Here is a 12,011-nt window from a genome sequence, read left to right as displayed (position 1 = left end):
GGCTGGTTCGTGTGGGCCTACTGCGACATGGGTGACGTGGGCGCCCTCCGCGCCACGCGCCCTCCACTTGGCTTTGGGGCGAGTCGGATCGGCACGACCTTCTAGACGGTTCTCCAACCCACCTCCGCGGCCCGAGGCTCTCTACACCACCGACCGAGAGGGGGAGTCCAGCACGAATCGAATCGTCGCGAGAAGTCATGGCGGATTTGGCCGCTTCCCGTCCAACCGTCCTCGTCACCGGCGCCGGGGGCCGCACAGGTAGCTCTGCTTTCCCCGTCAGTTCCGGTAGCGCAGCATTTAGGCCTCGCAGTCGTCGCGCGTGCTTCAGTACTGCTTCGTAGGGAAGTGAAAAAACAGAGAGATGATGATCAGTCGATTTGCCTGTTGTTCAAGGCTGCTGAGATGGGGAATTTGGCTGGCTAGAGTGGTTAGGGAATGGTGATCCAAATGGGAACGGCCTTGGATTTTAGTTTTTTCCCCCCTCAATTTGGCTACCGTCTTGTACAGTTTAGTGCTGAATTGTAACGCTAGTAAGGGTGCAGTAGGTGTGTAGCAATTTCTGCAACTGTGTTTCTCTTTGCATTCACTGCTCACGCGGGAGTCAAACTTGATGTTAGGCCAAATTGTCTACAACAAACTGAAAGAGAGGTCCGAGCAGTTCGTGGCAAGAGGGCTAGTCAGGACAGAGGAGAGCAAGCAGAAGATTGGGGGAGCCGGCGATGTTTACATTGCCGACATAAGAGATGCAGATCGTCTAGCACCTGCTGTACAAGGGATCGATGCGCTCATAATCCTCACCAGTGCAGCCCCGAAAATGAAACCGGGTTTCGATCCTAGCAAAGGTGGGCGGCCTGAGTTCTACTATGAAGATGGAATGTACCCTGAGCAGGTGGGTTGATGAATCTTGTCCAAGATTGTATGCGCATTAGTAGAATTTGTTATTGAACAGTTTAATTTGTGATAACATTGGTTGTGGTTGTTTTAGGTGGATTGGGTTGGCCAAAAGAATCAGATTGATGCTGGTATGCATTCATTCTGCTCAGTGCATCACTTTCTAATTTTTTGGTAGATCATATACTTCAGAGCATAAATGATTGTTAATTTGGACATATATTGGCAGCTAAAGCTGCTGGAGTGAAGCATATTGTGTTGGTGGGATCTATGGGAGGAACAAATCCTAACCATCCGCTGAACAGCCTGGGTCATGGCAATATACTGGTAAGCTAAAATCTGACTGTTCCATTAGGCAACTACTATTCACAAAATGTAAAAGTGGGATCTTGATTATTGCATATGTTTGCTGTAGGTATGGAAGCGCAAGGCAGAACAGTATTTGGCAGACAGTGGAGTCCCTTATACAATCATAAGGTACAGAGTAGTATATAGTACACAATATTTAGAACAGATGGAAAATTCTACTGCTGCTTTTTGTTATGGTAGTCTCGATTCAGTAGATTATTACTCTTTGTTTTGTGCGTGTAAAGAAGTAAAGAGATATTTAGGACTCTTAAGGGACAATGTGCTGATCCTTGTTTTTGGACAACTGAAAAAAATACTTTGTGTACTATCTAGTACATCTCTAGTGTAAAGCCTGGAAATCGCATGAGGCTAATACAAAAGAAAATATTCAATCTCATTTCCTTCTCTGTTACATAATCTGATGCTGCTTTCTTCTGTGCCTTAAATTTTAGGCCAGGAGGTCTACAAGACAAGGATGGAGGAGTGAGAGAGTTAATTGTGGGGAAAGACGATGAACTTCTCCAGACTGACACAAAGTCGATTCCTAGAGCCGATGTGGCTGAGGTTTGTGTCCAGGTATATATATATGCTCTAAACCACCATCTGTACAGATCTGTCTGAAAGGACCTGGTTAAAATTGTGTATAGCCATGGGTCCATTGGACAGCGTGGTGAGACAGCCATTCTGAGTTTAATCATTTTTCTTCTCTGATAATAGGCTCTGCAGTATGAAGAGGCCAAGTTCAAGGCATTTGATTTGGCCTCGAAGCCTGAAGGTGTGGGCACGCCAACAAAGGACTTTCGTGCGCTGTTCTCCCAGATTACTGCTCGGTTTTGAGTGAGCTGCTGAGAAGCCTACTGCAAGCTCTAGATTTCATGGTGTCTGGAGATATAATCAGGTAGCTTGAGCATGGAGATGCAGTTTGGTGCAATTGCAAAGCTGTATTAAAACTGAAGAAAGAAATCGGTGCATTGTTTGCAGTACACCGCTGAATGTCTAGTTGCCATTGTGTAAACTGTTAAGAGCCAATATGACAGTAATTAGGAACCCCTATTTGCATAAATTGTTGGGCACAATTTATCCAGCACAGTTAGTCACCTGCTTGGATTCTTCAGCTGCAACTTCCCCCGTCGTTCCAGTGACATCCTAGCGGTGAAAGCTGCAGCCATCCTGCTTGTTCTCTGAACAAGGCAGATATAGGAGCTTCATCAGAACCCCATGGCCATGGGAGTGCTGCTGCTGACGACTATCACCTCAATGTTTTTAACTCAACTGAAGCGATGGTTTCAAACATTGAAACCATGAAGTGAAACTTCGTGGTGCTACTGCCTACCGGTTCAACAAAACAAAATCAGCGTACTGTTACCCTATTACACAAATATGTCAGGCATATACCTAGAAGTTATATTTATCACATTTCCTATTGTACGGTCGCCTGAAATCTGTCTCTCTCTCAGGCGACGCTTCTATCCGTTGGATGAACTTCAAGATGCGTGCACCTGGTTGGTTCGTATTAGGTCCGTGGTTGCTATTGGGTCCGGGCACTAGAGACTGCACCCGATAATACATCGCTAGACCCGGTCCTAATTGTGCCCGCTGCCGACAAACTCTTCGGATTCTTTTTTGTTTTCCTCAAACCGCGCACCCATCAGCACAAGAGGAATCCGAGGCGACTTCACCCGGGTCGTGGTGACTTTCCGACGATTTGCCGCATCCTCGCCGCGGCGCAGCGATTTTATCGGCGAAATCCCCATCTTGGGTGACGCTCTATGTTCCGTGGGTGCCGCATCTCCTTCCTCCTTGTTCGTCGTTGCTGCATCACTTATTGCTTGTGTGTAGTCGATCCCATTTCCTGATTGGGTGTTGATTTCGTCGTCGATTGGCTGAAATCATATTTTGAGGACGGCACGGGGATGGAGGTTTTTGCCAGTAAGGTTGGGATCCTTGCAGGTTTTGTGCTGTTCTTTTGCGAAATAGCGATTTTGGTGTAGTGATTGTGTTTGTTCTTCCTTCTCTCCATTTTAGTTAGGGTTTGTTCTGTAGATCTAGTTCTTGTTTCTTGTTTTATGTCAGTATGCTGCTGCTCTGTCACTGACTATCAGAGATAAGCAAATAAAGGGTTTCGATGTCCTCGTGCACCTCATTGTAGTCGCGGTGATCAGGATCCAGCTCTTCCATGACCAGATAGGTGTAGGTTGCAGCATGTTTCTTCAGTTTGGCAAGCTTAATTGTTTGCTGAGGCGCTTAGCACGATGACTTGTCTTGTCTTCCGCTGTCTGAAACTCTGTCATCAAAAGGAGTCCATGAAGCATTGGCCCCTCTGTCAGCAACTCCTGCATCCATTTCGCGTGCAGCTTCCCGAATCACCGGTGATCCCACGTGGGGGAGGTACGCTGCTGTTGGTCTTCGGCTAACAAACTGACTGCAAGATGTGTGCATATTTGGATTTCTGGGTGGCATTTGTTGTTTCACAATTTTCAGCGATCATTGTATCGATTTGTTTCCTCAAAAGGGGATTAGGAGAGGTCAGGCCACCATTATCGGTACCTGCATGCTGTTGTCCTGGAATCTGAGAAACTCACTGGAGCCCACATCTTCGATTAATATGGCTTGCCCTGGAATGAAGTCAAAGCCTAGTATTAGGCACTGCAATTTGGGCAAGTCTCCAAGTATCTTCAGATAGATGTCAGAGCTTGCAAACACTGAACCCCACATTTATTGTGTGTTGTTCAGCTTGAGACACTTAGTCAGCAGTTGTGTCCTGTCCTTTATTTAATTCTTTTAACCTTAATTTTTTAAATCTTTTAAAACATTATTTGGTTTGACCAACCACATTGATTTTTTAAAAAAAATATTTGGTCCAAGAAGTGAAGTAGGATAGCCTGCGGATTCTGTAAATCTGATGCATGATTGGTGACAAGAAGTGAAGTATATTTTGTTGCTCTGTCCTGCATATGCTGCTACTGTGACCTTATAGTGGTGCCTGTTTCTTGTGAATGTGAGAGGTTTACCCTATTGCTTCCTTTGGTTGTTATAAATTGTCTAGTGTAATTTGCGCATTATGGTGTAGCAGACTGATGTCTTGTAGGCCGTAGCTTTCATTCCACTTTTGGAATGATAGTTTCAGGGCTTGATAAGTGGCCAAGTAGATGGACTTCATTTTCTCTAGGTTTTCGACTTGCTCATGGATAACCTATGCTTGAGTTCCCTGTTAATACATGTTGTAAGCTTATTGTATATGATTATTTCACATCATCACTGTTGTTTCTGAACTCTTTGTAACTTGCCAAATTGTAGGATTGTGGTCCAGGTCATCTCCCCATTCGCTGGCTTCAGCAGCAATGTTCTTGCTGGCAACAAGTGACCTTTCTACAGTTTTATATAATTTCCACAGCGATGGATGAAGCAGTACCTGGTTTCCTGAAGCTAAAACTTTTCTGCAACATTTTGTCATTTTTCTCCTCACATTCAAAGTTCAGAGTTTATGATACAAACATGATTGGTCCTTGAATACTATACAAGCATGACTGGTCCTTGATACAAGCTGAAACTTTTCTGTTACTGTGTTCTGCATATTAGTGTGATCCATAGTCAGTTAACTTATCTTTGCCTAGGTTATTTATCATGCGCTTGTCCTTCTCTTATTTGATTTTGTTTTCTATTGTACATGGTTGGCTCCCTACATTGTATACTTAGAAAGGATTGTTTGGTCCAGGAAGCAATCAGGACATTGACATTGTAGGAATTACAGTATAACCCTATGAAAATCATGGAGTTTAAGTGTTCGGTTTGCTGCCATTGGTGCATTGATGTTCAGTTTAACAGAGACAAGTTCCAAGTCCTGTGTTGCAAGCTTTTACTTTTCTGAAAACTGAATGCAAGTGACTGAGAGCATTCTTTTGGTGTTTGTTCTTTTTTCTGAAAATTAAATGCCCTGCTTCTCATGATGTGAAAGTATCTCAAATAGATGAACTCTGCTGATCCAAAAGCTCAAATAGATAAAGGCATTTGAATGTTGCAATCATCTGGTTAGGTGTTATATATGTAGGTTAACTATTTTTTCTGAAAACTGAATGGCAAATATTGCAAGTTCTATGCGCTCTGTGCATATTTGCTTATTTGAAAATGGCTACTTGTGTTCATTAACCAAAAATACCATAGTGTATGTTTGAATGTGCTCTTGGAACATGGCCATGTATCATAAGTCAGTCAGTGAAATTAACACTTTAGTTATTCAATACCCAGCCTGAAAGAAAAAAAAGAAGAGAACGTATATGTTGTTGAGAGATGAAAAGCTGCAGCAGGTCACCTTGTGCTTTTATATTATTTGCACTGAACTGTATATTATCTGCACTGAACTATGTATATAGGTGTCATAGTACTGGTGATGTTATGACTGTATGCCTAGTTTTGTAAAGATTGTAATGGCCAATAGAAATATGGACGTTTTAGTGGGCCAACTGATGTGTGTGTGATATATCCTTTTTGTTTCATTGCTATTGATTTTGTGTAACTATTTTGTACTTCTACTGGAAAGCAACATATATTTATTTAAAATTTTAGTTCTGATGGTGACTTTACACCAAATTGTTCTTTAGGACAATAGCTATAGATAGGATACAATAAGGTCAACCAAAAGGTTCTTTCCAATGAGATACACAAGCAGAAACTACTTGGTTCTTGTAATGATGTTACATATCCTACTGACTAAAGTCAGAAACTACTGTGCCTCTCCAATTTCACAATCACAGGAAATACTAAAATTTTGACCTTTTCTGTTTGTTGACTTCCAGAATCATGAGTGAAACAGGGCACACTGTACAAGTCACTAACCTCTCGAGCAAAGTATCTGAAAGTGATCTTCATGAGTTCTTTTGGTTCTCTGGTCCTATTGAGCACATAGAACTTATCACAATAGTGCCCAACTGCTCATTTGTGCTACCTGCATAAAACATATACTGTAATAATGGTGCTCTCCCCACTATGTGTTTCTGCTTCATAGGTTGATGATGGCCTCTAATAATGATTAGCCATATGATTTGTTAGGCAATGCTTATGCCGACTGGTCCTTGATTAGCCATGTGATTTGTTAGCCATTCATGTGTTCTTATTGTTGCATTTATTTTGCTATCTGATTGGTGGTTGCTATAGTGCCAATTGTTAACTTTGGTAAATACCAACCATGGGGATGCCGATTATAGCTTTCCTGTTTGTGCAGGACGTTGCTGCCAGAATAATGGCCTTCTCATAACAAGGCCCAAGGGCAGTGTGCATCATTTGAGCAACTGGAGCTGTTTCTACAGTAACCCTTCACCAAGATTCAGACTCTGGTGGTGTGGTTACATATGAGGTATGTTGCTGTTGGTTATCATTGGCCTAAAAACTGTTGCATGTATGTGTTCTGTTCTTCTCTTGTTGCATATTTGAATATAAATGTTTGCCCACTGTGCCAATTAAACAAAAGGTTTGCTGCTAGCATTTGCCTGGATAGTTGGATTGCTTGCATGTTACAGCTGAAGTATTGCTATCAAAGGGGAAAAATAAATCATAAAAGAAGACATTTGTTTTCACACTTTCTCTTAATTAGTTAAGTATGCTGAGAACGTCTGCTTTCAGTCCAAGGTTGGGGTTATATCCTTGCAGGCCATACTATACAAGAGACTTTCTTTTTTTCATGGAATTGTTCATGTATACTATGATTATTTTGTTCTCATTTAGTTTTGTATCCTTGTGCTTTATTGTTGATTTGGCAGGGTCGATTTGAGATTTATTGCCTTTCCGGGTCATACTTGGTGCTAGATGATGGTGGCACACGGACCCAAAGCGGAGGGCTTTGCATTGCTTTGTTTGGTCCTGACCATAGGGTTATTGGTGGGAGTGTAGTTGGAGTCCTGACAGCAGCTGGAACAATTCAGGTGATGGCTGATTTCTGTGTGATAGAGAATTTTCTCACATACATAATACTCAAATTTGAGTTCACAAAACCTCACAGCTTGGAAAATATGCTCCAGCTACTTTCAAGTTGTGTTGGTGTAGTATTATAGAAATAAGATGCATCCACAATATACTACTGAATTTTGAAGTGCTCTGTTCCTATTAATATTAGCTGTTGATGAAAACCAAACAAATAAAAAATTCAGGTACATAATTGCAATCACAAATAATGTAAATTGCAATTATTGGGCACCGCAATTGTAGTTCTGAGCATATGCAATATGCTGGTGTTGATACGCAACAATTTCACCATTGCATTTGGTTTTTATTCTTGTGTTATATAAACTGAACACACGGTGCCTTTTTTTGGATGCATGTTTCAGTTCTCTGCTTAGCTATCAGAAGTGACAGGCGTAATGAACCCTACCGAGGATGGTTTCTCGTGGGCGCTCTAGAGGATTCAGAAAGAGGAATCAGGAAGCTCTTAGGGAATGCAACGTGAAACTTGCGGTAGCGTTCGGCGTCCTCAACGAGTGTTTCAATGCGGTGAAGGATCGGCGGACCAAGACTAACATGCTCCACCAAGCTGTGGATAGCCTTGGGTAAGTCTTTTTGAGTCAGAGTGAGACATGCACATTTTTGTACTGACCTTGAGATGTCATTCGGTTATATATTAGGTCTTGATTGTGTCGCTTATATAGAAGGTGTTTCGTGCTAGAACAAACAGGTATGAATTTAAACGGCTAAGCTACGAAGGGTTGTACACCATGGTTCTGGAGAAGGATGGAGAGATTGTTTCGTTAGCCATGCTGAGGTTTGTACACCAGCTGAATTTCGTATAGTTGTAGTCTATAGTATCCTCTTCTTGGTTCCTCTTCTTGGATGTTGTAGAATAGTAGGAGCTCACATCTTGTAACTGTGTATTGCATATACTGTACAAGAAAGTTGTGTTTAGTATCCATTTCTTGATTGCACATTTATAAGTAGTAAATTGCACACTTAAATTTCTGCAATTATGGTGTTTACCATGTGCAATATCCAGTATTTATATATAACTTTCCTACTATTTTGTTTTCCTTTTTACATTTGATGAAGCAGGAAAAACATATGTTCAGAAAGCTTGCAATAGGAAAACTCTTTACTTTAATAGTCCAAGTTTACTATCATTTAGATTATCACATGATACTGAAACTCCTCTCACAATGCATGTAACAACACCCATGTATGGTAATAGTACTCAGAAGACACAAACCTGCTATGCTATCACTTAACAGCCAAGCACCATGCCACTTAAAAGGTACAAACTAAAATCTGAAATGCAATATGCCAGGAAAACTTGTACACTTACACAAAGGAACTGACGAACAACAACAGACAACAATCAGTTGTGATTTGTGCCAACACATTTTATTTCTGTTTATTGTGATCTATGATTTGTGCCAGCACGGACAACATTTTTTGTCCTTGTCTTTCCATAGAAAAAATTGTTATTTGTGATTTGTGCAACACATTTCATTTCCGTTTTTTGTGATTTGTGATTTGTGCCAGCGCAGACAACATTTTTTGTCCTTGCCCTTCCATAGAAAAAAATTGTTATTTGTGATTTATGCCAACACATTTCATTTCTGTTTATTGTGATTTGTGATTTATGCCAGCACGGACAATATTTTTTTGTCCTTGTCCTTCCATAGAAAAAATTGTTATTTGTGATTTGTGCCAACACATTTCTGGGACTGACAGGCTTGGTGGTTGTTGGTTGTTGTTGTTGTCTTTGTCTTACAATAGAAAAAACTGTATTCTGTTTATTTTGAATATTGTAATGAGTTACACAAAGGAATTTCATCTGCAGTTGTGTATCTGTTTGTTTTCGAACGAACCAAACACAAATAAAATTTCAGTAGTATTCCTAGCTAACAGATTACTTGCAATTCGTTTTCAGTGATTCTGGAAAGAATTTCTCGCGTGTCTGTTTAGCCTGCAAGAAATTGGCATGGTGAATCTGGACGGAATATGTAGTTGTTGTTTAGGACTGCAAGTGGGATACGTCAATGAATCTGGACGCAAAAGTGGCTTAAGTAAATCTCGTGCAATTTTCTTTCAGAACCAAAAACCGAAGATATACCAATGAACTTGCATATAGGAGTAATAAGAGTGTATAAGCTTCAATGATTTCAACGCATTTTCTGACTATCCTCGTATAGAAAGCACATTGTGTGATAAAAAATGAATAAATGTGGTTTCATCCGGCAAAAACATAGCACTATAGTGGTTATGTGCTTGTTTTCGGGTGTTGTCATTTTTTTTGTCATTTCTGTAAAATTTCCTGAGAACAAGGAAAGTAGGACTCTATTCATTGACCGCTAACTCCTTTGTTAATGCAGTACAACATCTGACAAGAAACTGAACTAGCCCTTTTAATGCAGCCAATCGTTAGATGAGGGACAGTGACCCGGAGGTGATGTTTGAGGCAGACCTGAAGGTGAGCGAGAGCTTCCTGAACCAGATAACACTGCAGCTAGAAAGCTATGAGATGTCCCAGCACATGCAGGAGCAACACACTACAGCCTGGCCTTAGGATTATCTTGCTGGTAAGCATGCTCAAGCACTCAAGATCCTGGTTGACATGTCAATAAATATTGATCTCTATGAAGTTTCATACCTCTACAGCCTATGTCATGATTTGGTAATTTCGTCTACAGTACTTAATCTCACTAATGTCATTTAAAGATAGTTTCTGACAGTTTGTCAAGAAACACAATGTTTGACTAAAAACTGAATTTCCTAGCTGATTTTGAGATAAATCCTCGGCATGTTCAGTAATTTTACGACACACATGCAGGGTAGTTGTTTACAACAACATACTGAATTTTTCATGTTTCTATTGTCCTTGTCTTTTGTTTATTGTGTTTTGTGCCAGCACCGGCAACATTTTTGTCCTTTTATAGAATTTTTTTGTGATTTGTGCCAACACAGACCACATTTTTATCCTTGTTTTTCTATAGAAAAAATTATAATCTATTTATTGTGATTTGTGCCAACACATACAATTTTGTCAGCTATCTTGCAATTAGCCTATGTGTTCTACAATAGAAGTTCTGGTTGTGTGCCTTGAATGGCTGCATTATTTTGGTGAACAGAAGGAATTCTCAACTACATTCTCATCCTCTTGGTAAGGAAGATCAAAAAGCCAACAACTTAGCTAATGTCATGGATGAAGGACCACTTGTACCACCTGTAGCTATAGGTCCCAAACCAGCGTCTTACCTTGTCAGTTATATTTTCCTATATGCTGAACATCATGTCTGTTTGTTCTCCAAAAATTTTAGAGAAAAGAACAAGAAGTCATAATTACTACCAAAACTGAGGGTCTGTCCCTGGGTCTCGCACTCATGACTGGCCTTTGTGTGCAGTCTCATGATTTTATCTTTGTAAAAGTGGCAGAACCAGTTTATCGTTACTATTTGTAACTTATCACTGTCTCTGCTAATGTTCCATTAGTACTTAGGGAATCCTTGCTACTGTGGACAAATTCGGTGCATGTAGTTTTAGAATTGTTGTTTCTGAATTTTTTGTGCCAACTAAATTCAGACTCAAAAAGCAGCTGCATTTGAACATCCTTGGGGTTGCCGCATAATTGCATGCCACTAGCCATAGACACAGTCCTGCCCAAAAAAGGCACCATGGTCTAGCTCAACACAGACAAAACAGATTTGTCTTTGTGCTAACACAGTTCAGAGTTTCGTTAATTGTGCTTGTCTGTGTGTCGCTTTTCACCAGCACAAGTTAACTGTACTCACAGCATGCTTCACATGCATGAGCTGGATTTTCTAATTATATACATAAACAGTATAGTTGCATTATCAACAAGTACTAGTTGCACTATTTGAAATGTGCAATTTTCGTATTTATGTTCTGAAATTGTCAAGATCATATTCATTATGCCTTTGTTTGCTTAGAATACCTTAATATGTGAATCTCGTCGGGTGAGAATATGCAGTGATCCTGGTGCTCCATATTCTGTGGACTATGGGCACTGGGCAGGGTTGTTTTAACTCTGTTGCCTGCTTGCCTGGGTGCCACCTTGCCTCTTTTCCCGACAGATTCTGTTTGTCTCTGTGTAAATACAGATCAGGCACAAGTTAACTCTATTTTTTTTGTGTTTCTGTTTGTCTCTGTGTAAATACAGATCAGGCACACGTTAACTCTACTCGTAGCAGGCTTCACATGCACGAGCCGGATTCCCTGGCCAGGGAGATCGTGAGGAAGGTTTGGCAACAGTAATGGCAAGGTTTAGTTCAACAAGGAGCCCAATAATCTCTAATTTTCGCTCTTCTCTCCACTCTAATTCCCCTTCTAGATCCAAATTGATCGGGGGTGTTTCTTTCTTGCTGGAGGGTGTAGTGGCAGAGCTGTAATTTCTGTGTACTGTTTTATTGGGCCGAATAGCTGCTTTGTGTCTCGAATGAGTAGTTATTTGATATAGCGGGTGAAAGGATCAAGATGCCCAAGAGGGGGGTGAATTGGGCTAATTCTAAATTTTCTTGCAATAATCAAATCGTACGGATAGCCCAATTAACCCCTTGTGCCTAAAAAGTGTTTATATCAAACTAATGCACAATAACCTCGCAATCAATGTTCCAAACTTACTCTAGCAAGCAATTCTATGGATGTAAAACAAGTATTGAATTTGCTCAAAGTAAATACTCAAAGTAAGTGCTCAACGTAAATAGAGAGAGAAAGGAACGCGACGATGTTTTGTCGAGGTATCGGAGAGTCGCCACTCCCCACTAGTCCTCGTTGGAGCACCCGCGCAAGGGTGTAGCTCCCCCTTGATCCTC

General features: G+C 40.9%; 1 protein-coding gene and 1 long non-coding RNA gene across 2 annotated transcripts; both read left to right on the top strand.

Moving 5' to 3' along the window:
* The first annotated feature begins 80 nt into the window (after positions 1-80).
* On the top strand, positions 81-2,342 carry LOC136480197 (uncharacterized protein At5g02240-like). The gene is made up of 7 exons (XM_066477816.1): positions 81-258; positions 618-889; positions 986-1,022; positions 1,121-1,218; positions 1,307-1,368; positions 1,692-1,815; positions 1,957-2,342. Exons 1-7 carry the CDS (start codon positions 198-200, stop codon positions 2,074-2,076), a joined length of 774 nt encoding a protein of 257 aa, XP_066333913.1. The 5' UTR covers positions 81-197; the 3' UTR covers positions 2,077-2,342.
* Positions 2,343-6,999: 4,657 nt separating this feature from the next.
* On the top strand, positions 7,000-9,720 carry LOC136480192 (uncharacterized). Its single transcript, XR_010764610.1, has 3 exons — positions 7,000-7,154; positions 7,557-7,987; positions 9,597-9,720. It is a non-coding gene; the product is annotated as an uncharacterized lncRNA (long non-coding RNA).
* The last annotated feature ends 2,291 nt before the right edge of the window (positions 9,721-12,011 follow it).

This window comes from Miscanthus floridulus, chromosome 1, assembly GCF_019320115.1.
Source record: "Miscanthus floridulus cultivar M001 chromosome 1, ASM1932011v1, whole genome shotgun sequence".
In the NCBI taxonomy this organism is placed as follows: Eukaryota; Viridiplantae; Streptophyta; class Magnoliopsida; order Poales; family Poaceae; genus Miscanthus; species Miscanthus floridulus.
The sequence above is the reverse complement of the archived record's forward strand: the minus strand, read 5'-3'. Positions and strand labels throughout refer to the sequence as shown.

Coding starts and splice junctions, on each gene's coding strand:
- LOC136480197 (XM_066477816.1), top strand. CDS start 198: ATGGCGGATTTGGCCGCTTCCCGTCCAACCGTCCTCGTCACCGGCGCC. Junction 1,369..1,691: donor GTCCCTTATACAATCATAAG/GTACAGAGTAGT, acceptor CTTAAATTTTAG/GCCAGGAGGTCTACAAGACA. Junction 1,816..1,956: donor TGGCTGAGGTTTGTGTCCAG/GTATATATATAT, acceptor CTCTGATAATAG/GCTCTGCAGTATGAAGAGGC.